This window comes from Malurus melanocephalus, unplaced genomic scaffold (genome assembly GCF_030028575.1).
Source record: "Malurus melanocephalus ecotype Western Australia unplaced genomic scaffold, MMel_1.1 scaffold_619, whole genome shotgun sequence".
NCBI lineage: Eukaryota > Metazoa > Chordata > Aves > Passeriformes > Maluridae > Malurus > Malurus melanocephalus.
The window spans coordinates 34,940-59,951 of NW_026623851.1; the positions used below are offsets into that span (position 1 = coordinate 34,940).

At 37.6% G+C, this 25,012-nt stretch overlaps 1 protein-coding gene across 1 annotated transcript in view; it reads right to left on the bottom strand.

The window, feature by feature from the left end:
• N4BP2L2 (NEDD4 binding protein 2 like 2) overlaps positions 1–8,332 on the bottom strand; it is a 31,457-nt gene extending 23,125 nt beyond the window's left edge. The window contains exons 1-5 of the mRNA XM_057383278.1: positions 6,909–8,332; positions 4,854–4,978; positions 4,370–4,458; positions 3,947–4,023; positions 688–831 (exon numbers count right to left, since the gene is read on the bottom strand). Coding sequence (XP_057239261.1) covers positions 688–831; positions 3,947–4,023; positions 4,370–4,458; positions 4,854–4,978; positions 6,909–8,266 — 1,793 coding nt within the window. The 5' untranslated portion in view covers positions 8,267–8,332. The remainder of the gene's footprint in view (positions 1–687; positions 832–3,946; positions 4,024–4,369; positions 4,459–4,853; positions 4,979–6,908) is intronic.
• Between the last annotated feature and the right edge of the window lie 16,680 nt (positions 8,333–25,012).

A 25,012-nucleotide genomic window follows, 5' to 3' on the forward strand; every position in this document is an offset into this window, starting at 1 on the left:
AAAAAAAAAAACCCACAAAACCAAAAACACACTAAAAAACCCCTAACCAAACAAAATAAACAAACAAAAAACTTTTTTTTTTAAAATTAAAAAAGTTAAACCTCTTAACTGAAACCAGAAAACATGTGCCAAAATTTTGTCAGTTCGCAATACATGCCAAATAGAACTAAAGGACAGGCCAAGATATAACTGCTTTCAAAAAGTCTCCAAAAAGGTAAGAAGACTAAATAACAATCATTAAAATTAATTATTATGTGAATAAACTCTTCTTCTGGGGCTTTATTTCTCAAAGATCCTCAATATGGCCCCTTCTTTAAAAAAAACTGCTCAACAGTTACCTAATATATGACAACATGATTGCCTTCAATTTATGAAGAACGACTCTGCTATATGCCATACTATATTAAGCATTTTACTAAAATCCAAGGTCTTACAACTTTAATAAATATTGTTTTAAAAAACATTAAATGTACAATTTTTTTTACATGCAAATCCATTAAAAAACAACCTCCAGAAGAAAATGGGTCTTGAAACAGGCCTGTTTAAAATACAGAAGATCACTACTTTATTGGAGGTGATGATGTGTTTTAAAGGGGCAAATAACAGATTCTCATTAACTGATTGCAACTGTATTACTGGCTACTGGAAATACTGACAGATCTCCATGAGTCTGTACTGTCTTCCCACCTATATCTTCTCTGCAGAGGTGGTCTTTGAGAGTTTTTGTGGGGAGGTGGCACTGAATTCATCACAACAGGGATGGATATTTCATATTCGTATCGTTCCAACATCTGAGCAATCTTCTCACGAGTGACCCCATGTTTATTCCTCCTACAAAAATAAAAATTTAAATAAATTGCCTGGTATGTTTACAGTTATATATGTATACATATCTACAAATTGCATAATCTTTAATAAAAAAAACCTACAAATGCTCCATTTTTTTCTTCTTGCTTTTTGTATTTAAAATTTTACTTTCATTACACTATATCCTTATTCTCTAGGTATTTAACTTGTGCTAAGGTTTATTTTAACAATTCATAGCTGCATATATTGAGTAACAGTACACAATACAGTTATTCTTCTTCATACATAAATGTGATATTATTCATTGTAACTACGCATCTGAATTACCCYAGAAGGATACGGCTTTCTATTTATTATTCAGATTTGACAAGATACACTAGCTAATGGGTACAGGGATGAATAATAGCACAGGCTACTCCTCATGAAAGCAATGATCAAACTAGCATAAAAAACACAACTACATGGTTTCGAGACTTAATGACAAAATATTTTCTCATCAAGAAACCTCCCTACAGAACAAGATGCAATTTAAGTTCTGAACCAGAACAACATGCTCACAACACCTCCATCTACTAGTTGTAATTGACACCTGCTGTAAACACATRTAAGGGAGAAGGTATCCAAAGTGGTGCCCTGCTCTCGCAGTGCTCAGTGAGAATCTGGTTTATTAAGAAGAAATGTTACACTTCACATTAGAATGTATCTTTCTCCTTGGTATCTAGGGAATAGGACCTTAAAATCCATGATAGCAGAGAATTTCAATCTATGCCTAAAGAAAACCACAAGACTCATGCACAAACTGAATGTCTGAGAATTGCCAGAAGTGTAACAGAACTGAATCTAAAAGTAGAGACATAAAACAGAAACAAAATATTTTGATAGCATAAACAAGCATTTATCATAACCCAATACATTCTTACTGCCAAGAAACTTTGTCCAAGCTAACTTATTTCCACGTCAAACCAATAGGGAATATATTTCTGCATCTTTGTGCTTTCTCCCAGGCACAGAAAAGGTATGGGCCTTACCAACTTGCTCAGTTCTACAGAGAAGAAATCAACACTGGCAACAAAAGGCTATACCAGAAAGAGGATACTCCATACAGAAATATTTTAAAAGATTGGTATCCTCAGTTTCACATTAAGAATGGAAGCAGAATTGGTCCAGATCTCAGAACTACTCAAAATTAACTGGCTCTGTAAGGTATATTTTATCAGCTTTCTTTCTGTGAAGAAAATGCATAAGCAGAGCATTTCCCTCCCAGACACTCTTCCCTGAGACAACACCAGAAGCTGGAGTGATCATCACATGTGGCTCATTGTTTAAACGCTTCTAATTTCTGTATTGTGCTAAAACACTACAGGAGCAGCAGCTTGTTGATCTCATCACTTAGTGAGCCTTAACAGTTTTGATTTCACTCACAGATACAAACAAGGTTAAGGGTAAAGAAAAAAGTTAACGCTCTAGAAATATGTGGGTTTAATAAAGCACTTCACACTCATGACAAAAAAAAAATGAGAAGAAGTCTAAGTTTTCTAATGCCACATGGTGCAAGCAGAAAGTTATTCAATATTTTCCCTATCTTAGTACTCCTAGGAAAAGATTACAGTTCAAGTGCTCTGGATACAAAGTGCTCTGGAAATAAAGTGCTCATCTACAAATGAATGGACTTGTGAATAATCACTTCATAAAAGGGGCAGTACTTTTCCTTGCAGAGTAACGCAGGATAATAAAATCAACAGCAAAATTGCATCAAGCACAGAAACTGATTTGTAAAAAGGAAATAAATTTACTGTATAATATCATTTAATACCGGAATCTCCTCTTCAGGCATGTCTTCACTCATTGTTTGGCAGTTTGGCTATGCTGAGAGAGCATAAAGCCATCTATCTAAACTAACACAGACATATCAGCAAATGCTCCTAAAAGACAGGAGGAGGAAGACTGTTTTGCTTGGAAGAACAAAGAATCTATTGATSAAGGCAAAGCTCTGTCACTATTAGATGCTTCTATGCTACCCTCCGTAAGTGCACCCTCAGCAAGTTTGCTGATGAAACAACACTGTAAAGAGTCCTCTACTAAAGCAACTAAAGAACAAAATGAAAATTTACATTACCACCTTTCTTAAGATCCCCAGAAATAAAGTTTCCAGACAATGGACCTCTATTCAAATATTTAAAGTAACCAGAACTGCTAAAATATTTCTAGGAACTTTTTAAAAACTGGTAACAGCACTTCACAGTTCAAGTGTTTTCCTCTGGGAGATATAGACTTCACTTCTACAATTAATAATCGAACAATAAAATTCCACAGTAACAACACTTCACTTTTTAAGATCATGTGGAAATATGAATTTTCCTGGAAAATTAGTCTGTCTTATTTAATGGAAATCTCATGCTGCATATCTTAGAAGTGTCTGATTACTAAGATTCCTAACTTGGCTCTGCTGCACCCCAAACTAGATAAACTTGCTATCATTCTACAGAGAGAGAACTCCACCTCTACATACAAGTTAGTGGTAGCTTAAGAGCAAAAGGTGAAAAATTTACAATATTTATAAACACAATAAAGTCCAAGTCAGTAATGCAAGCTACTTTACAAAGCTGAAGCAATTAGAGGCAAGCTGGATGCATATAAAACAACAACCAGTGAGAGAACTCTGTCATCAACTGTGAAAGTATTACACTACATTTCGAACAAGGAAATATCCCTGACCTGATTTGATACCTCATAAATTCCTAAAGCAGATATATCTGACATAAAAAGGGACATAAACCAGGAAAAATAAGCAGCTTCCCAAGCACTCAATCCACAAGTTCCAAGACCCATGTTCAACAGTACTCTAAGCTAGATCGACAGATGCCAAATAAAATTCTAATACTGACTTTCCAGGCCAACAAGACGGAGCTGGTATTTATTTGTTTGCTTGTTAATCCATAAAACTTCCATGTAAAGGTATACCTCAAAATGCCTATTTAAATAAATTACATTTCATACTACTAGTAAAGTATTTGAGAACTATTTTGAGTAAAATATAACTTACTGCATATATATTTATGCATGCATATTTATTTGCCTCTCTCTCTCTCTCTCTCTCTCTCTCTCTAAAGTACCATGATTTCTCTAAGAAAAACCTTACTTTTCTAATTCTTCAGGATCAAACTTCCACCAAGTATCTGGTTCATGGAATTCCACTCTGTATCCTTTTTCTAGAGCCTGTAGCAAGCAAAGAAATATGCATGATGTGTACCGTTCTAACATAAAATGTAAGAAAAAAAGTTCAAAATAAGTACAATAAACAGATGCAGCATACTCTGCAATAGCAGTATGCTTAAATTCACTTACCCCGTATCTGTCTTAGCTTTCATTTCAGGCTAAGCAAATTAAACCAAGTCAATCCTTAAACTGATGTAAACCATTGCCACGCCAATTTCTAATCATTATCAATAATCAGTCTCTCTTCAAAAACATGAGTTAAAAAAACATTTCTGGATAAAATGTATCAACTTATCACATAAGTTTGAAAAACTGTTACAGATGACAATCATGTAACAAAACCTACCACTTCCACGTATGGTTTCATTTCCCAGGCTTGAGTATTAGTGTTGTCTATTATAACTGGAGATTTTCCATGCTCAACTGCTTGCTTTGCTGCAACGAAAAATCATGCAAGTTAATAAACCACATATAACTCAAACAAAATAAAAATAAACTGCTCCAGATGTTTTTTTCACTAATCTACTCTGACTGAAACACTCTGTTCTAAGAGAAAGAATAAAAGGTACAGGCAGTAATGAAAAGTAGAATCAAAAACCTGACCAAACAAGATTATCTACTTTTAACTCTGAACCTTGTAGAAGTTCAAAATTTAATGAATACATATTTATAAAGCAAAGTACAAAGAAACTTTAAATACTTCTATTTATACTTTGCTAAAATATATATACTCCTTTTCATATAGACTCTTAATACTCGTACATATTATGCTACACATGTATTTCCTCTATGAAAGACAGTTTAATAGGATTCCTCTTATACATTCCAACCTCTCTTCTGGTTCCACTCATGGGCATCACCAAGCTGAGCAGCGTTATAGGTGTATCCATCTTGCTGACGAAAATAATCATCAGTGCTGAGTACAATGCCATCACAACTCTCACCAAGCAGAATACTGTTAAATAAAGAAAAACACAAAAATATATTGACTTTTAATTTTCAGAGAAACACATAAAAAAGGAATATAGCTAAAATAAACTGTGACCTCTTTCTAAACTTACTGCAGTCTTCAAACAGATCTATAAAAAGCACACCCGTATATATTACCAATAATTCTAATCCAAATTAAAGCAATATATTTTCCCCCTCTCTACTATTTCTGCATTTGTTGTTTCTTCTCCACTCCCAAGAGATGCTTTGTATTCATCTGATTTTGCAGTAAGTAACATAGAGAAACATCTTCAACTTCAATAAGACTTAACTAATAAAACGTGTATTTTCCCCACAGGCACCCATTAATTCTGGGATGTTTATTCCGCAAGGTATCCAAGACCCTGAGACATTATTTCATGGGAATTAACAATTGCAACCAAGCCCTGAATATATTGAATATATTGAACTGCATGTAATTGAATACACTGAAAAACAAGTCCCATGCAGTTCAAATTCTGCACCCGCTTTTGGTAACTATTCTTAACCTTGATCTCATAGTGCTCACTTTCCCATCTGCTAAACAAAATTAGTAACTGATTTCATTAATAAGAGATAAAAAAGTACAAATGAGATGAAAAAAAGTACAAATATGAGATGAAAAAAAGTACAAAATATTCTTAAAAACTTGTAGACATTTATAATTTTTCAGAAAATTGAGTCATGTATTTAGAGAAAGAGTCATGGACAATTTTCCATCAAACATGGAAAACAATTATATTTGGTATCTTGACATTAAGTAATCCAATTCCTGAACTGAATGATTTTTTTCCACAGGCTAATTTTTTAAATTTTTCATGTTGCTTTCACATATAAAAGGAATTATTGCAATACCACATGGGCACATGCAGCCTTAAAAACGCAAGTTTCCAAAATACAGCAATCAGTAACTATGAAATATTATAGTGAAAATTACTTAAACATGTAAGAGAAATCCCTATTAGAGATTTCTAGCTATGATACGGAGACCACTGCAATCAGAAAGTCACTCCTTTATATAAAAAACAAATAAGAACATGATCAGTCTACCCATTTCATAGACTACTCACATACAACAGATGATAACTACCGAAGACATCCATCTGTGCTGCAGTTTCTGGATGATATTCAATCAGTTAAGTACTTATTTAGTAACTTTTTAATATATACACAAGAGAAACATATTTTCACTTAATACAGGTAGTGTCTGTGATCTGTCAACTTTTTGTGCTTTGTAAACTAGGTCAAAGAATCACAAAGTGAAAATCCAAGTTGGAGGTGGTATCTGCTTTTACCCCTGTCAGAATTCAACAAGTATATTTGGAAGGAAAAAAAAAAAAAAAAACTTCTCTTGTGCATTGTTCACAAATAAACAAGAGTAGTTGACAGACCATACTATGAAAAAAGGGAATGAGACAACACTTAGTTTCATCCATACATTGAAAAGAAGTATTTTCAGAGTAGCAGCATTCTTCTAATGGCCTTTGAAAATTTTTGCATGGGCATGAAAATGTACTTCTGGTTCAGTCAAATAGCTGTTGTCAGATTTGATGGTAGATTTTATTTTTAAATGAGGAAATCTAAGAATTAAATTTAAAAAAAGCAGCAGATCATCACATACTTTTTACTTGAACATTTCAGAATAAAAGATTATGCAATTTAAAGGACGCTCAACATTTTAACACAAACAAGCTCCTGTTCATCAAAACTCTAAGGGAGACAAAACCCCCAAGTAAATCTTTTTAATATTTACCATCACTTGCACTCTTTAAGCACAAATGACAGCAAATATTAAACTCCTGCTTTATAATAGCCTAATTTACAAACTAAGAAGCTTCCTTAGTGCTTACAGAGGTATTTAAATTCTTTAAAAATTTTATTTGAATAAACTTCTCAAGCTTTAAGTCTTTACTTACCGAGAAAGTGTTGATTTCCCTGAACCTGGTAGGCCTCTTAAAATTAGAAGCAATTTCTGTGAATAACTGAATCTTTCTTCACATAATTGCAATGAAGAAAAGCTGTGCATTCCTCCKGTATTGTCAGCTTTTGGATCCTTCCAACACTGTTCTCTGGTTTCACAGAAACCATTATTTTGAAGTCCATTCTGACCATTATTTCCATTCCTGAAGACCTGAGTAGTGTGGATGTCACTATGACCAGAATAGTCAGTATTTTGATCCAGCAATGGTCCATGACTGTTGATACCAGTATTTCCACAGTAATGATGATACTTTTCATAAGCAAGTCCCCCATTCTGAGACAGGAGAGCATCTGGGATTTGTGGTGGGGGATTAAATATCTGAAAATGGGATTGATGGTTGAAACTAGGAGGAAGAGATCCCTGAGGTTTTCTGAAAGACGCTCTAGTCTGCCAAGCAGGTCTGAATTCAGGCAGTGAGCAGTTCCAAGCATCTACTTGGCCATTAAAGGGATTTTCAGTTTTCCAGCCACCTGTTTCCACACCTAACTGTTGCTCATTGCTTGCTTCCTGGCTGTTCTGTTCCCCCCAAAAACACTGTCCATTCTCATAAAATAACTGTGGACTGCCCAACAATACAGGCAGACAATTCCCTTGTGAGCTTTGACTACAGTTAAATGGAGAGTGTTTTTCTTGAGAAATTTCAGTTTCTTTTTCCTCAAGATTAGCATCTAGATTTTCATTTTCCAGCTGGTGAATTTCCTTATAGAACTGATCCAGTTCATCATCTATTTCTGGTACAGTGGCTGAAACAGCCTGCATCTTCTTTGCCTCCTTTCTTTTAGGCCTGTTTTCATGTAATTCATTTTCATCTCTTCCACTGTTCCTACATTCATTGTAATTACCAGATTTGTCCTGTTCATTACTTTTGGTAGGCTTGTAAATAGGTCCTATAAAATCTTTGCTTGTAAAAAAGTCTTCATCTGATGTGTTTCTACTTACTGAGAATGATGTACTACTTTTTTCAATATTATCTTCAGCAGCATTACTTGTAACAAAAGGGTCTTCCTCTTCAACCTTTGAGTCATTTATGGATGCAAATGAAGGATTTACATTCTGCGCAGTTTCTAAATCAACTGGCTGACTAAGCACTGGATTATTTCCAGGGAGAACTTCACTCGARGATCCCAAGACAATAGTAGGTATTTTCTCTTGCTTCAGCATTTCATGTTGCCTTTGGTTATCTAAGGTACATGTCGGTATCTGACCATCTGATGTTCTCTCAATATCAACTTCCTCCTGAATACCTTTATCATCATCAGGGAGTTTCTCACAAGCCCCTTCTGTTGACTTCATTCTTTTAGAGTGTGGTTCAATTCTGATTTTGTCCTTAGACTCCAAGAGCTTTACTGTATGTTCAGAATGAAGCACCTTAGGAAATAAGCCAAAAAACCACATTATCAACATGCATTTTTTAAAGTAAAGTTTAAGAAGCTGAAGTTATTCAGGCCTATGACATCACACTTTCCATGGTCACAACTAAAATGTACTCACCCAGAGGAAAGCAGACATCACCTACCGCAAATATGGTWTAAACAAGACTGCCACATTGTTTATTGCTCATCTTTAGTGAAGAACTACATTAGTGCTGCATCAGTCATTTCATGATATGCCTTAAATAATTTACAAATCACGCTGTTAAAACATGACTATTTGAAAAATTAGTTATATCAACCATCTCTGATCAATGTTACTATTGTTACTACTGTTTTCTACGAACCTGTGTTGTTTGGCCAAGTGTTTGAAATCTATTTTAAAGATAATCATATGCCGATTGCCAGCGCACAAACTGATGCCTGACATCACTATCCTTGACCAACAAAAATGTAAACACTTAAATCATGAGGATTGTTTTGTGTGACATGAACTAAGCTCAACTAACTCATTTAACACGAATCAAACATACTAGGTGGCATTTGTAATTTAGAACTAGTCAAGTAAGATTTAAAATCAAAACTCCAAACTGTTATTATGGTTCTGGTTTTGGAACTATTAAAGACTTTTTTAAAGGACCAAGACCAGTTATTTGCATGTCTTCTAAAACTAAACACACACAGACAAAATCCCTGTGGCAAACAGATTGCATTCTAAGAATTAAACCAGTAAGTTCCAAAATGGTTCAGAGACGAGCTATTACAAAGCAAGATAGCACTAACCACTGTGACATGCACTCATAATATTATTCATCTATTAGTCTGCATTTCTTGGATTTTTAAGTCTACACAGTATGCAAAAAAGAGCATAATCTTCCCCTCTAAACCAATGCAGTTTCAAACGATAAAGAATATGTTTCTCCTACTGGAGAGTTTATTCTGCTCTTTTCTGTGAACATTTCAACTTTATAGGAGTAAATATTCACAAAATAACACATGCCCTTCATCCTGGATGAGAAAGTATTTTTTTTTTCTTTGTCTGTAAGTAGTGTTATGGAAAGATTTGGATAAGGATCTGTAAGTAGTGTTATGGAAAGATTTGTGAGCAACCATTATTCCCTCAAGTTCACTTGTTGGAAAATATACCGGTTTAAAAATTTTGTACAGTTTAAAAGTTTTGTACATAACTTTAGTCAAAGATTTTGTTCGCCTTTGCCCTGGGGAAAGGGCAATGAAGTTTCTTTCCAGGGCATTGTTCCACCACATGAGACCTGATGAGCTTAACATCTCAACAGACTGGGAGTAGCACAAAAGATAGGGATCATTAAGTACCATCAAGGGCCATTAACAGAACATCAGCTCTAAACTTCACCCTGGCATGGTCGGAGGCACCTGGTCTGGGAAAAGAGAGATAAGAAGGAGGACCTAATTAGCATCAGGGACCAAGGAATCTGGATCCAATAGTAAACCAAATACTAAGAACTACGCAATATTGGACCAGTGAACATTAAACCAATAAATTTTTGAGTTTTGACTGTATARAGTTTGGAGAAAATCTTGTAAAACTCATGTATCATGGAATGATTTTCTCTGCACAACCGGGCTATGTGTGGACAAGACGATTTCTGTAGCACATCCTAGCCAGAAAATAAAGTAATGCCTTGACTCTCTAATATTGTTTGAGAGTTTTTGTTTTCTCCACAGTTTCGATGACAACTTAAAGAATTGACAAGAAAAGGTGTTTCTCTAGGCACTTCCTCACCTATGTGAAAAACGAGATTCACTTTCTTGTTAAAATTTAAAGGGTTTTAATAAATGACAATAGAGTACATAAAAGCAAAGGAGTATGTGCTTAGCGATCTGCCAGAGGCACACCGGGTATGGATAGAAAGCTCTTTAAATACATTCTGTGTCACATTAGCCTAATGCTTATTCATAGACATTGATGCATATTTAAACCTGTCTTGTTGTTTTATGCTCCTGGGGTCATGTTTGTGTGACCCCTGTTCCACAACTTCAGCAGATGGTTCTTGTTGATAGAGAAGTGTCTGTAGCAGGGGCGCCTAACGGGTCATGACACCCCTGGCCTGTCCATTGCAGTTATGGTTGTCTGAAGGTTGGGTGTCCCATCAGCCAGACTCCTTTTGCCACAAACAATGGATGTTTTCACAAGTTCTCTTGACTAGAGACTTTTCCTCAAAGCCTCTGTTCCTTCCACCCCCACCCTTTCGCTGTCAGGGTCTGTGCTGGCCTGGCAGTTGATAGCCCTGGGGCAATGGCCTCCCAACCCCGAAGGTGCTCAGCATCTTTGTGAATGTATRCATTCTTTTCCCCAGCTCTGAGCTGCTTCTTATCTTTAAGGACCATTGCCATCAGGCCCCATTCAGGGTTCTTTTTGGTGACTTTCTTTGCAGCTTTTGTATAGTTTTGCTATAATATAAAAGAATATCCTTTATGGAAATGTTTAAGTCACAAATCATAATATTTCAGTTTAACCACAAATATTCTATAACTATATCTGAGTTACAAAAGAAAAACAGTGATAATTTTCACAACTATGTCTGCATAACTAAACTTCTACAAATAAGACAATATTATATCATGATGCACAACACATAGCATCTACTTTTAATCTCTGCGAGAAGTAACGCTACAATATATGTTTAACACACAAATGGCACTCATCTTAATATTTGCGAAAGCCAACACTATAATATGTGTTTATAACACCTACTATCCAAAGGAAGAGAAACTTGCCATTCTAAATCTCAAAACCTTTAAACCAAGGAGATTCTACTGTCTGCACTTGATTTTACTACCTAGAAGAAAGCGCTACTGTCAGAAGGGGGAGAAACATGGCCATGCATTCCTCTTTTCCTCGGACTTGGTACAATGTTCCCCAGTCCACTCAGGATATATGTGTTTTATGCATACCTCCAGCTTCTCAGTTCCTCATTTTGGTTAATTAGAAAGTAAGTATAACATTACTATTAATCACTGACTCCATCCCCATCTATTAAAAAATGTTACTCTGCCTCCACTCAAAAACAGTATTGAGGGGAAAAAAAGTTAACTTTATTAGCGTCTATGTCCTCAACCCCTTCTTCTGGGATGATGTTTAAGCAGACCCTATTTCCTGATGTGAAATGAAAACGGCAAGCATATGAACACCTGCTGCATGACAAGATATCCACTGAGGATGCTTCTCTGCGACTGTTCCACGTAGGAATATCCTTTCTTGCTAATGTCCAACAGACTTCCCCTGACTATCCTTGCAGAGAGTGAAGATGCACATAAAAGCATTTCCGCCTGCGTCCTTGTGGAGGCCAGAGCAAGCATGCACATGGAAAATGCAGTCTGTGACACTCTCACCTCTTGAATGGGACAAGCACGGGTCTATATCATTCCAGTAAAGAGCTTGTTGTAAGCACTGAACCTGAGCAGGCACATGGGATGCTAGACTTATTTACCGCTTTAACTGACCTGCCAAAGATCCAGATAGTTCAACTAACAACTAACTCAAGGCCTTGAACTCCACCTGTACAATGCCTTTCCCAAGTGGAAAAATAAGGCTTGTGTGACAGATCCTACAGACAGGGGAACTGCCTGGCTTTCCTAGCACGACCTCTCTGAGGGTATGGCGGTCACAATGCGCGAAGCCCAGCAACCGTCACACGGCGTCAGTACACGGCTGGAAGCCGGGGGAAGCAGGCGCTGCTCCCACACTGGCCTGGCAGCGGCGTGTCCGAGGCGAAGGCGCGGCCGCCGGCCCCATTCTCGGGAGGTGTGTCAGCCGCCCTCTCCCTCCCTTCCCCACCGGTGCAAAGCCCACTCCTCTCCCCCAGACACAAACATTTCCCTCAGCCCAGCGCCCACGTCACACAACCTCAACAGCCACCGGCTCCTGGGCGTTGACACCGTCATCCCCGCGCTGCCCCTTTCCCTCTTGGTGGTGGCACAGGTCGGTGGTAGCAGCGGTGGCGGCGAGGGAGAAGCGGCTTCCCTGCCTGGCCCGGGGCGGGGCGGCCCGGCCGAGCAGCAGCCGCCGCAGCCACACGCGGAGGAGGATACCAACCTCGAGGCAGCCGGCACCCGACCGCCAGAAGCGCAGAACCGCCGACCCCCACACCCAAACTGGCACCGCCTCTCTCTGTCCCGTCACCCCGCGCGTGGCGTCACGAGGGGCGGGACGAGGCGGGGCTTTCCCTCACGACGCCGCGCGCCTTGCCCGGAGGAAAGATGCCGGACCGGTGCTGAGAGCTGGGATTTAGGCTGTTTTAACCTCCTTCGGAGAGTTGTCTCCTCAGTTTTCGGGAGGTTTGCTGTAGGTGGGGTTCTGGTTTTTGTGAGGGAATAACAACGAAGTTCCAATGAGGATTATCCCTACTGTAAAAGCTGCCCAAGTTTCTTACATATGTATTGTACTTAACATGGACTTGCAAGTTTCCCTACTGCATAGATAAAGTACTGCTGCTTTTTTTCCTCAAATCTTGTAGTGTTSTGCAAGGCCAACCACATTTTTCCTAAAAATAGCCCAGTCTTGTAACAGTACTTCCCCAACTTTTCTTAGTGCACACAAGAGCTCCAGTAAGTGATGCGCTTATTCTAAATACCTGGAATATTTATTCTTTCACATCACCCAAATGGATTATGAATGTTTTAAAGTATATAATTTACGAAGTCTCTGAAATTAGTTAATTTGCTATAAATGGTTTAAAAAAAAACCAACTGGTCAAATCCATGCCAGGCATTCCTTTCAGTTATCCCTGCCACCAAAGAACGGTGTCTTTTACTGTGTAAGGTGACGGCTTTGTTGTGTTGGAAGGCATGGATGTGTCTTTGGTAGCATTTTAAACTGTATCAGAAGTGAGCTGTTGGAGTGAATTTCCCAGTTTGCCATGCTTTGTTCAGATTAGTGTTCTCCCAGTCTAAAAGCCACTGAGATGTGTATTGTGTGAATGCCACCATCTTGGCAACAAACATTTTCCCACCTTGATTTTTTTATAATGGTGCCGCACTAGTTAAGCAGACATTGCCAGCATTGCACCCAGAGCTGCGAAACTTGTGGCCAGCTTCTAAGAAATAAGGGTGCATAACCTCATTACTTCATTCCTGAGTGAAAAAAACAATGTGTGAATTCTGGTAGATGAGAGCTATCCTATATTTAGACATGGCTTTGCTGTGGCTTTGTTACCTGTACCATATTTGCAATCCACAGTAAAAAAGACAATTTCTAAATCTACCTTGAAGTAAAGAACAATTCAGAAGAAACTGGTCATTTCTGTTAAAAGGAGTTCTTTCAGGGAAGAAAAGAGAAAATATAAGGAACTGTCTTTTGATACCAAGAAAAATGTGGCACAGGTTATAGAAGGGAGAACATAATTGCAAGTTAGTGGATTATTTATAACACAAGTATTTTGTTAATAAAAAGGGCTACCTTACTTGATTCTTCTATACTTTTTCATGAGATTTTCCAAAGATAGTGAGGCTAGTCCTTAACTTTAAAATTAAAAAGTATTTTGCAACTGAGATTCTCAACTTCTTGGAGAATTATTTACTAATATTAGTGTTTAATCCTAAGGAAAAAAAATCTGAGACTGTAATTACATTCTTCTCTACACAAGGTAAGTCATCTAACACCCAAATTATCCATTTAGAGAGTGTTAAGAGTGCTGCATGTGGACATTGATACGTATGGTCTATATCAAAGTGAAAGGTGCTTATGAGGCCTATTAATTGAAAACTTTCTATAGCCTTTTTTATACATTATCAATATAAGAATGTAATAACTTTTTACATATTATTAAAATACAATGTAATCACTTTCAATATATTATCAATGATAGCTTTTTTGTATATTGCTATAATTTTTTAATAGTGTATTAGCAACATATAGTATACCAGCTGCACATAATCTAGCCAGCTGAATTAGTACATAGATACGTGGAATCACCAGGAGGCATAAATCAGAAAAAGTTCTGAAGAAACTAGACAGGTAGATGCTATAAACAAGGAGCAGTAGAAAGCACTAATGAGAACTTCACAGAGGCATGGGACAGTCAGCAAAATAATTGAAAGTTAYGACTTGGAGGACTAGAAAAAACACATGAACGTCACGACTGTGCATGCCCTGACAACAAAGGTGAAAAGTCCACCATGATGAAGAGGATGGTATCTCATTAGAGGGAGACCCCCGCGACCACCAAATTGAGGATGACACATGTGTACTTGTAAAACTGTGATACCATGTATTTCCGTGCCCATGTATGGTGGTGGGCATCTGGTGGGCCTATGGGGGGGCAGTGACAATGTTCATGTTACACTATGCTTCCTGTATAAATATGTGCTAATTTGAAGCAATGGCAGGTGGGYTAGGAGAAGAAATCCCCCTCACCTCCAGTGCTGCAATAAACAAATACCTGCTCTATAGACAGCAGTCTATGGAGTTTTATTTCTAGGCCTTTTTCGGGCATCAACATTTTGAAGGTAATATCTGGAGATCAGAGCTCTCAAGCAAGTCATGTTGTGTATGTAATAATTCTCTCAGATGTATTTAATTTAGGGAATTCTCTCACTACTTATACCTAATTAAAGAAGCCACATGTTACAACCAGCAGCACCTTAATGTCATTTTTTCAACCTCATTGAGTATAATAAAATACACTTTCCCTGATGATCCTATTACAGATGCTACGCTTCCTACATGGGAATCATGTAGCACATGAAGTCTCTTGCTTGAGACAAAGCTACAAATAATGCCCCCATAATTCTCGTTCTACACTAGATGATAAAAGGACTTCCATTGGAAACACTGTCAGGGGAAGCTGATAGGGTAGGAAATAGTAGTGTCCAAAAGGTTGAACACTGTAACAGTGAAAATATTTACAAAGAATCATTAACACTTCATGGTTTTTCTTCATTTTCAGAGAAGCCTAAATTTTATAATTTCATTTTTACATAYGTTTATAAAGTTATTGGGAATGTTACCGTGTACCTCTATTATGTGGCACCCAAATCATACTTCCTGTAACGCCGATCTAGGATTATGGTGGAAGTGTCTTACAGAATTAAAAATCTAAGAGTGTGGTAGTGTCATTGCACAGGTAACAAGTTAGGAAAAGTATTCTGTTCCTGTGTTCCTTGAAATTTATTACATCATCTTCATATTAGTTGAAGAAATGTTAGCTTTAACTGATGTAAGAGAAGAGTGAAAGAAAATGTTTCCACCATATATAATCAGATGTTGATTCAGTTTTCCAAGTGTTTTGCAAGTTTAAGTTGATTTGAGCATTACAGATAACATCACAATTTGTACGCATATGGGAAGTGAATGTTATATGAAAAAAAATTTGTTTTGATGTTATGTAACTTTAGTGTTGGAACTTGCAAATGGAGCATTTTCTCAGAGTAATTTTTGCATTTGATTTCCTCAGTTAAAAAGGGAAGATGACAACTGTCCTTTTTGGAGGGTCATCCTGATTCCTTTACGGTTCACTGATATAGCTGATGCTTTAGATGCAATGCAGAGATCTCTGGTACTTGTACCAAACTAAGTTGTTGCACTAACACACTGCTTTCTTCTGCCTGGACCCAATTTCAGGATCTGTAGGAAAAACAGCTTTAAGGTGCAATTTCACATTATAGGTAAACCACACTAAAATGAAACTACTGCCAGACAAAGTGCTTCTGCTGCTTTCCTGCACACAGTGATGCACAATTGCTGTCCTGGCTCCTCTCAGCTGGTGGCTTTTGTTCTTGTTTGAGAACTGGGTATTTTTAATAAAAAATTTGTGCTATTCTTTTGTGTCTGAAAAGGTTTCCCGTTAATTTACTTCCAGAAATGTTTTAGATAAAACTTTCCAAAATAACTCAGCATAAAAGATGGTAGCTGTTATGAAAAATACTGACACAAAAAATTGTTAGCAAAACAATAAATGCCTGTGTTATGCCTTTTAATAGAAAAGATCAAATTTAAGATAGACAGAATGATGAGACTCCATCTGTAATAACAATGGAAAAAAATAAAGGTAAATATCCAGCAGGAACTACTTGAAATTGGCTTTTATGCTCAAGGGTTATTATGGAATGATAATTCAATTATTTAGATTTTGTGCCTTGATCTTGTTATCAGACTTGGCATAGCAGAGTGCTCTTTCTTCTTCTCATAACACTATTCTTCTAATAACACTTAAATATCACATATATTTGAATTCAAGAAGTCTAGTTACAGACTTAGATTTAATCATACCTCTCTCTAAAGGGTAATGACCTTGGGTCATATTTTGTCCTATCGCTACTTAATCTTGTTTGAAACAGTGAGGTTTCAAGATGATTTAAGAAATACTGCATAATTCCATAATTCTTTGATTTTAAACTGCGCTATTTCTTGGGAGAAATTCTGGTGAACTTGAAGAGAACTGGTTTACTCAACAAACTTGGAATGTTGCTTGCCGAAATTTTTTTTCTGTAGCTCTTACATGGCAAAGAGGAATTCTGATATGTAAATGTCACATCAAAATTTCAGTGGTAAAAATCCAGTAAGAATTTTTAACTTATAAATTTCCACAGATAATATGGAAGCCTTTATTTTCAAACTTCAACTTGAAAATCAACAWAGGATTTACAGTTTTGATAATGTTATATTGTTTTATTAAATTAACCCCAAAAACTTCCAGGTAGCCTGCTGGTTTTGTGAGAYAGGAGTATTTTTAAAAATATGAAACAGATTGTAGAACGTGATGTTTAAGGCATGGATAGGTTATTTTATCTTTTGACTATGATATAAGTACTTTGTAATTTAAATATTGTTATTTGATTCCTTTGCAGTACTGAATGAATTATTTCAGAGTTAAAATAGTGGGGAAAAAGTAACACCTAGTTAGTTTATTTTGGAGGTTCCTGAAACCTTTCATTAATGTTTTTTATCTGAAATCTGCATGATACATTTTTTTCTTGACAGTGAGGCACCTGTTCTGTGATATAGATCTCAAGCACTACAGCAAAACAGAACTAAAAGAATGGTGAGATTTAACTTCTAAGATAGAACGCTTTAGAAAATATAACAACTGCTTTGCCTACAACAAAGCTGAGCTTATGGGTTGTGAAAGCCAGCCAAGGAAACAGGATTCTGAGCAATTTATCTGTTTCAAAGTAGAGCATGGGGAGTGTCTAGGAAGCTGACACTCAAGGTAAAGGTCCAGTTACTGCTTAGTCTGCAGAACTCTCTAAATAGCATCTTCCATTTGCATAAAAATGAAGGAGACCGAGTGTAATGCCTTCAGTAGACTGAAATTCAATGGTACATTAAAGTAAGTAGCTCTAAACAGAGGGCAGACAGTGGAATGGTAAAAGCAGTAAGTGTGAGTAGAAGAAAGAAAGCACCAGACAGAGCAAATAAAAAATACCCAGCATTTTGCAGAGCACAGTATGTTCAAGTATTTAATATTTAATATATAAATGTTCAAGCAAGAGGAAAAATTATTAAATACTACAGAAATTTAGTGCAACATGCTCAGTTATGGCTATGTTGACATCCCCAGTGTTTTGTAGAATACTTGTTCATTTTAGCCACTAAATTTTAACCCGAAATTATTTTTATTTGATTTCTTGAAGTTGAATGACAGAGATGCTCACTTTACAGAGACAACTTCTAGCAGTTTTTAATTTTTTCCCATTTTGTCATGCTAGTGGCATTGATTAAGAATATTTAAGTTATGTACTCTCCTCTTCTTCCTCCTATCCTATATCTCAATTAAGGATGGAGAGCACTTAAATCAATTAAAGGTAACTTAGAGGAGAAACTAATTTAATTCACTGACAAACTGTGCTACTCACCAGGGAAAGAAAGACTGCTGGTTCAGATTCCCAAAACACTAATTCACTACTGTATTCACTGCTGTCATACCTGTCTGCAAGCCACCAAGGGAAGAATAATTTTTTTCCCCGACTACTGTGACTTTATAGATGCTGGCTGCCATATTGATGCAGGGAAGTTAAAAGTTACAGGGTAACTTGTTAGAAACTGCTTGCTAAACAGTATGTATCACTAACTGCTTGCTAGACAGTGTATATTGCTTACTTAACATTGATTGTTTTTGTCAAAGYAGAATGAGAAGTAAAATATTATTGACAAAAGCAGGGACTGTGACCCTGCTTGTGTTCGTGGAACCCCTACGCTGGCTAAAACCAGAGTTGTTGTTTGCACTTGGGCCAGGGACTCAGTGAGCATGTGCAAGACAGAAAGGTGAAAAGTTCAAGACAGGAGGATGAGTATTTTACTTCCTCCCGAGACCTCCGGAGCCCACTACCAAATAACACTGTGCAGGCATGAGCACAAGGAAATGACTTTTAAACCCATTATAATATGAAGCGGGGGGATAGGTCATGAATATGTATAGGCGAATTGCGAAACTCGGTGAATGTGAAACATGTAACCAAATATATACCAAGCGATACCCGTGCTGGGGTGTGCACGGCTTTGAGAAGTATCTCCCGCTCACCCAGAGCTGCAATAAACATACCTACTTCACAACTTAAAATTAAATAAGTTGCAAAGTTTTGCTCAGATCATTTTTGGATCAATATTAGTGCTGAGTTGTAGGAATACATTGTGCAGATATGGTCAGCAAGAAGATTCCATGACGTTTAGCAATGTTATAAACACATATTATAGTGTTGGCTTTCGCAAATATTAAGATGAGTGCTATGTGTGTGTTACACACATATTGTAGTGTTACTTCTCACAGAGATTAAAAGTAGATGCTATGTGTTGTGCATCATGATATAATATTGTCTTATTTGTAGAAGTTTAGTTTTGCAGACATAGTTGTGAAAATTATCACTGTTTTTCTTTTGTAACTCAGATATAGAATATTTGTGGTTAAACTGAAATATTATGATTTGTGACTTAAACATTTCCATAAAGGATATTCTTTTATATTATAGCAAAACTATACAAAAGCTGCAAAGAAAGTCACCAAAAAGAACCCTGAATGGGGCCTGATGGCAATGGTCCTTAAAGATAAGAAGCAGCTCAGAGCTSGGGAAAAGAATGYATACATTCACAAAGATGCTGAGCACCTTCGGGGTTGGGAGGCCATTGCCCCAGGGCTATCAACTGCCAGGCCAGCACAGACCCTGACAGCGAAAGGGTGGGGTGGAAGGAACAGAGGCTTTGAGGAAAAGTCTCTAGTCAAGAGAACTTGTGAAAACATCCATTGTTCACGGCAAAAGGAGTCTGGCTGATGGGACCCCTCAACTTTCAGACAACCATATCTGCAATGGACAGGCCAGGGGTGTCATGACCCGTTAGGGGCCCCTGCTATGGACACTTCCTATCCACAATGACCATCTGCTGAAGTTGTGGAACAGGGGTCACACACACGCAACCCCAGGGGACTAAATATCATCACGGCTCATGCTGTAAAAAAGGCATATCCATGTTAAAACAGTCACTAGACAAGTTTAAATTGCATCAATGTCTATGAATAAGCATTAGGCTGGTGTAACACAGAATGTATTGAAAGAGGTTTCTGTCAATACCAAGTGTGCCTTTGGCAAATTGCCAAGCACCCCACGTCGTGTTCTTTTGCTTTTATGTACCCCATTGTTATTTATTAAAACCCTTTAAATTTTAACAGGAGAGTGAATCTCGTTTTTCACAGCAACAAAGCAGCTGTTAAGTCCTTGTAGAATGAAAAAACTTAAAAAAAACTACCAAAACCCACCCCCCCCCAAAAAAAAAAACCCAAAACAAAACTTATATTAGAAGCTGTAAAGGTTTGTGCATTAATGCTCTCTAACTTATTCCTGTTGTATGGCAAGATGGTTTGATTTGTTAATTTAAAGCATAAAGGATGCACTTGGTTGTAGCAAAATATACACCAACACTTCCTGACTGCAATGAAGAGACAGATTCTGGTTTAGAACACTAAAGATCTAAACTATGTTTTTGCTTCTGTTCTACTGTAACATGAAGCATTTTATTGTTCTCTTCCCATGCATGACTCCCAAAATGACCTCTTTAGGAAGAAGAGATAAAGATATGTCTACAGCTGACTTGTGAGGACATGTTTTGTGAGAGGTTAATGATTCTTGTTTTAATAGACAGATGTATTTTAGTAGGTCATTTAATCTTAATGGAGTCCCACTGTAGCTATTAACTATTTAATGAAGAAGGCAGATGAGTAGGTGGAGTAAAATGCTTTCTGCAGTCCTCACCCTGAACAGTAACATCATATCCTCATATCCTTTCTGTTTTGTTGTTGGTGGTTTTTCTGTTGTTTTGTTTGCTTGTTTTTGTGAAATACCACATAATACTTAATGACTTTTGTCTTCTTATTAGAAAACAGGCACAAGACAGGCACAAATAGGTATTTCTGGTGGAAACAGACTTATTAGCACTGAGATGAAAGTGGTACTTTTAAAATTYACAATTCATACTGCACGCATATTCAAGCTAGAGGATTCTGAGCATCACCGTGCTATTAAGCTGTTTTATTTTTGTTTACAAGGAGACAGTGTCAGAAACAGCACACACACAGTAAGAGTCTAAAAATTCCAGTCATCTAAAGTCACAGTTTCCATGTGGCTTCCTTGCAAATTACTTAAGACACATATGAGATACTAAAATTAGTTGCAAAGTTAACTCATGTTTGTAATAGTATCAGCTATTTAGTTGAAGAGGAACACCAATAAATGAACTAATTTTTCTTTCTCAGAGACAAATCGCGACACCTACAAATAGGTCTCCCTTCTACATGTMAAAAATCCCTTTCAGTGTGAAGAGCTCAGTATATAAATTACATATATTTAATCTGAATTGCTTTGATAGTATATCTTGATACAATTGTTTTGGAGTCACAATTAAAAGAGAAACATACAGAAAAGAAAGGTCATTTTATCTATGCTATAAACAAAAGTATAATTTTCACAAACCTGCTATATTAAGAAAGAGAATTTAGATAAGTGTGTTGAAAAGAAGGGAGGAAATATACCTTTTATTTCTTAAGCTTTTTCAATTTTCACTCTTCTCTTCTGTCTTGATTTTGTCCAAGCCATTTATGGAAAGAAACGGAAGATACTCTAGTATTAATTTACATGATTTTGGGTAACATGTGTAATCTTAAAAATCTAACTTGTAGTTCTCATTAATATAAAAACCCCATCATCTGGCTTTTATTCAAACTCTCTGTTATTTGTGCTGCCCGTTCATCAGACTCTGTTGATGACTGTATGGAGTGATTTACACAAAAACATACTCTTAAGTCACATATTATGTATAGGTAGAGAGGTGGATTAAAAATTCTCAACTTACTACTATCAAAACCAAGTGTTCTTGGTCTCTGCTGTGGAGTCCCTGCCTTCTTCCTTGTGTTAGTTCACTCTCCTATGGGCTGACTGAGTTTGCTATCTGAGATAGTTTTATAGTATGGCTAAACAAAAAAAAAAAAAAAAACTAAAAAAAAAAAAAAAAAAAAAAATTCTTTTCCTTGGGAGGCAAACTCCAAACAAAGTGAAACAAAAGAGATTTCACTCCCTCCAGTCTATTCCTTCCCTTGTTCTGCCTGGAATTATGAAATCTTATTGGGCAATTTTAACATTACAATTATTGGGCAATTTTAATATTTTATTCACTGTAGTGAATCAATAGGGATTGCTGAGGGCTACTGTATTAAGTCATTCTAATGCGAAGGACCCAGCTTTCTTCCAACCTTTTTTCATCCCACAGTGGGATGCTCAGGTGATTTGAAAGTCTATGTATCCCTTCTCACCTGTCAGTGTTCTTCCTGAGTTCCCTGACTTCTTAGTCCTGTGAGGTATATCTTAGAGGTCATATTGAAATAAAGGTATCACTGCTAAATTTAGGATGTTTGTCTATTCAGTTTTGCAGTATCCTAAAAGTTGGTATGTTTTCACATATTTTTTTTGTTTCAAATCTATGAGTGAAAAGAATGGAGGAACTTTAAAGGCAAAAAATACAGAGTCGTAACACAAATGCCTCAGCATTACTGTGAGGAAGAAAGAGACACAGTAAAAAAGTTTAGTGAATCTTCTGGTGATGTTATTACCTTGACAGTTGCTCCTACTCCTACTTAAATTGAAAGACCAAAACCATAAAAGGTATTAAACATGAAAGGCCAATACCATTGCCCCACAGGGGCAATGGATAAACTCAGTGTGTTGGAAAAGTGCCAGCACAGTTTCTGTGATGGAAGATATAGACAAAATCATGGACTTCCAGAAGGTTTGTGAGTCAGGAAGTGTGTGGACAAGGACAAACCAGGACAAGGAACATACTTGTATTTGCGAAGAGCATGTGTGCAACTTTCTTACTGAAAGCTGTCAAACAAAACTGCCATGGAATTGAAGTACATATCCTATGATGAGTTGGAAATGTGGTTGAAAGATGGAATCAGAGAGTACTTTTGGTTACTTTCCGGAGTGGAGAAAAGTCAGCAGGTGTCTCTCCCAGAAATGTTTGGGTTTACTGAAGTTGTTTTATGCAACGATCTTTGGTTTTCATTAATGACCCAGAAAAGGGAGTGCACAAGGAATGATACTTGCATGATGTTAAACTTTCAGATAATCAAATGCTGTGCTGTGGAAGGAACTCCAGAAGGCCTCACAAAAGTGGATGGGTAAAAAGACAGGCTTTGTCTGTAGATCACTGTGTTYGCTGCTCTGAGGGATATCTCAAGGTACTCCTATCTTGAGTACAGTACACAGTTCTGGTCTGCAAGGACAAAACAAATTTAGAGAATGAATTGAGAAAGATAACTTAAATGATCCTAGAGGGGAGACTGTCAATCTGATAAAATAGGAACTAAAAGGCCCTTGTCACTGCAGTCTTCTGTTTTCACACAATGTTTTTACAGACAGAAAGCTGTGAGAATAATGCTGCTGTGTAGAGTATTCTTTGGCTATGTTCATCATTGTCGCTTAAACACTGAGATGTGAAAAGTGTCTTCAGCACACACAGTCTGTGTGAGGAGTGACTTATGAGGAGTGCAAGTCTTATGAGGAGTGACTGAGGGAGCTGGGGCTGTTTACTCTGGGGAAAAGGAAGCTGGGGGGTAGTCTGTCTGCTTTCTACAACTACCTGAAAGGAAATTGTAGTAAAGAGGGGGTTGCTCTCTTTTTCCAAGTAAGAAGTGGGAGGAGAAGAGGAAATGGCCTCAAGTTGTGCCAGTGGAGGTTTAGGATATTAGGAAAGAATTCTTCACTGAAAGAGTAGTCAAGCCATAGAACAGGCTGTCGAGGGAAGTGGTGGTGTCACCACTAGAGGGTGTCATCCCTAGAGGAACTATATAAGACATGTATTGTGGCACTTGGGAATGTGGTTTCGTGGCGGACTTGGCAGTGCTGGGTTAATGGTTTAACTCAGAAATCTTAAACAGCTTCTTCAACCTTAAATGATTCTATGTTTCTGTGTGAAAGATCTGGTCTCTGAAGTTCTGTGGCACTGACTTTCTCTGTATTTCATACTGCAAGCACAAATATATTTAATCTTTCGCAAGTATACAGTTTCTTTAAGTAACACAACTTGCCTACACTTCCAGAAGGTAGCAAATCCCCCAAAATTTAGCAAGGGTGCTTAAAGTCACCAGTTCCATGTGAAATGCAACATTACTCGTGGGGAAGGCTGAGCCTACCCTCGGGACACAGCTAGGGCTGGCACAGCTTGCACCGTGCAGCTCCTTCCTGGGAACCGCATGGAAAAGGGAGTGGGTGGGTGATACTCCCTCCCGTAGGCAGAGCGTTGGCTTCGGACACTTTGCAGGGGCTTCGCGAGGGTGAGCGGGCAGCGGTAGCAGACGGGCACCCTCCAGAGGGCCGCGCACGCTACTGCGATATCGAGATGGGATGGGAAAAGGGCTACGGAAGAGTCAACTCTAAAATGCCGATTCCCGAAATCGTGAAGGGTCTCGGTGCAGAGGGCAGAGTGTGCCTGGGGAGGTCCCTTTATTCAGCGCCCTGTCCCGCCCCGAGGAGCGTCCCCTGCTCCAGGCGTCCTGACAAGCACTGGAGGTGTTGCTGCTGTGAGCTGCTCCATCAGAAGAATGGAGCAAAATGTTTGCTTATGGAGTACCTCGGCACGCTGGTTACTTTCACAGTCGCTTAGTTTTGCAATTTTAATAGCTGCATTAAGAGAGTTTTTTGCTGATCTGTAAGTATCCCTGCACAAGTGCAAGTGCTCCACAGGAAACAGATATGTCCCCCAAACTAAGGCTTTATACTGGGTGGGCCCAGATAGACAGCAATGGAGGGGAAAATGTTCAGTCTTCATCAAAAAGTTACATCTTGATTCCAAGTACAGGATCCTTCCCAATATAAAATTGTCAGACAAATCTTCCTCTCTTTTGTATCTGTACTTTTTTGGGGGGAAGGAGTGGAACAAATGTAAGTCACTGGAAAAAAACCATGCAAACAAGGGGAGTTTTGGGGCCTAGAAAGAGATTTTTTTTTCAATAGTTCGGGTGGGATTGATGTAGTCTGTATTAGAAGATGAGGTAGCTTAAAGTTGAAGGAAGAGAAGGCATGCTGGTTACAATGTATTAGAAATTTCAGAAAGCTTGAGGGGACTTTCTGAAAAATTTRAACAATTTGTTACAATATCTTGGCTAACAGTCTATTGAAGTGTGTTTCTCACACTAGACGAAGCCTGGAT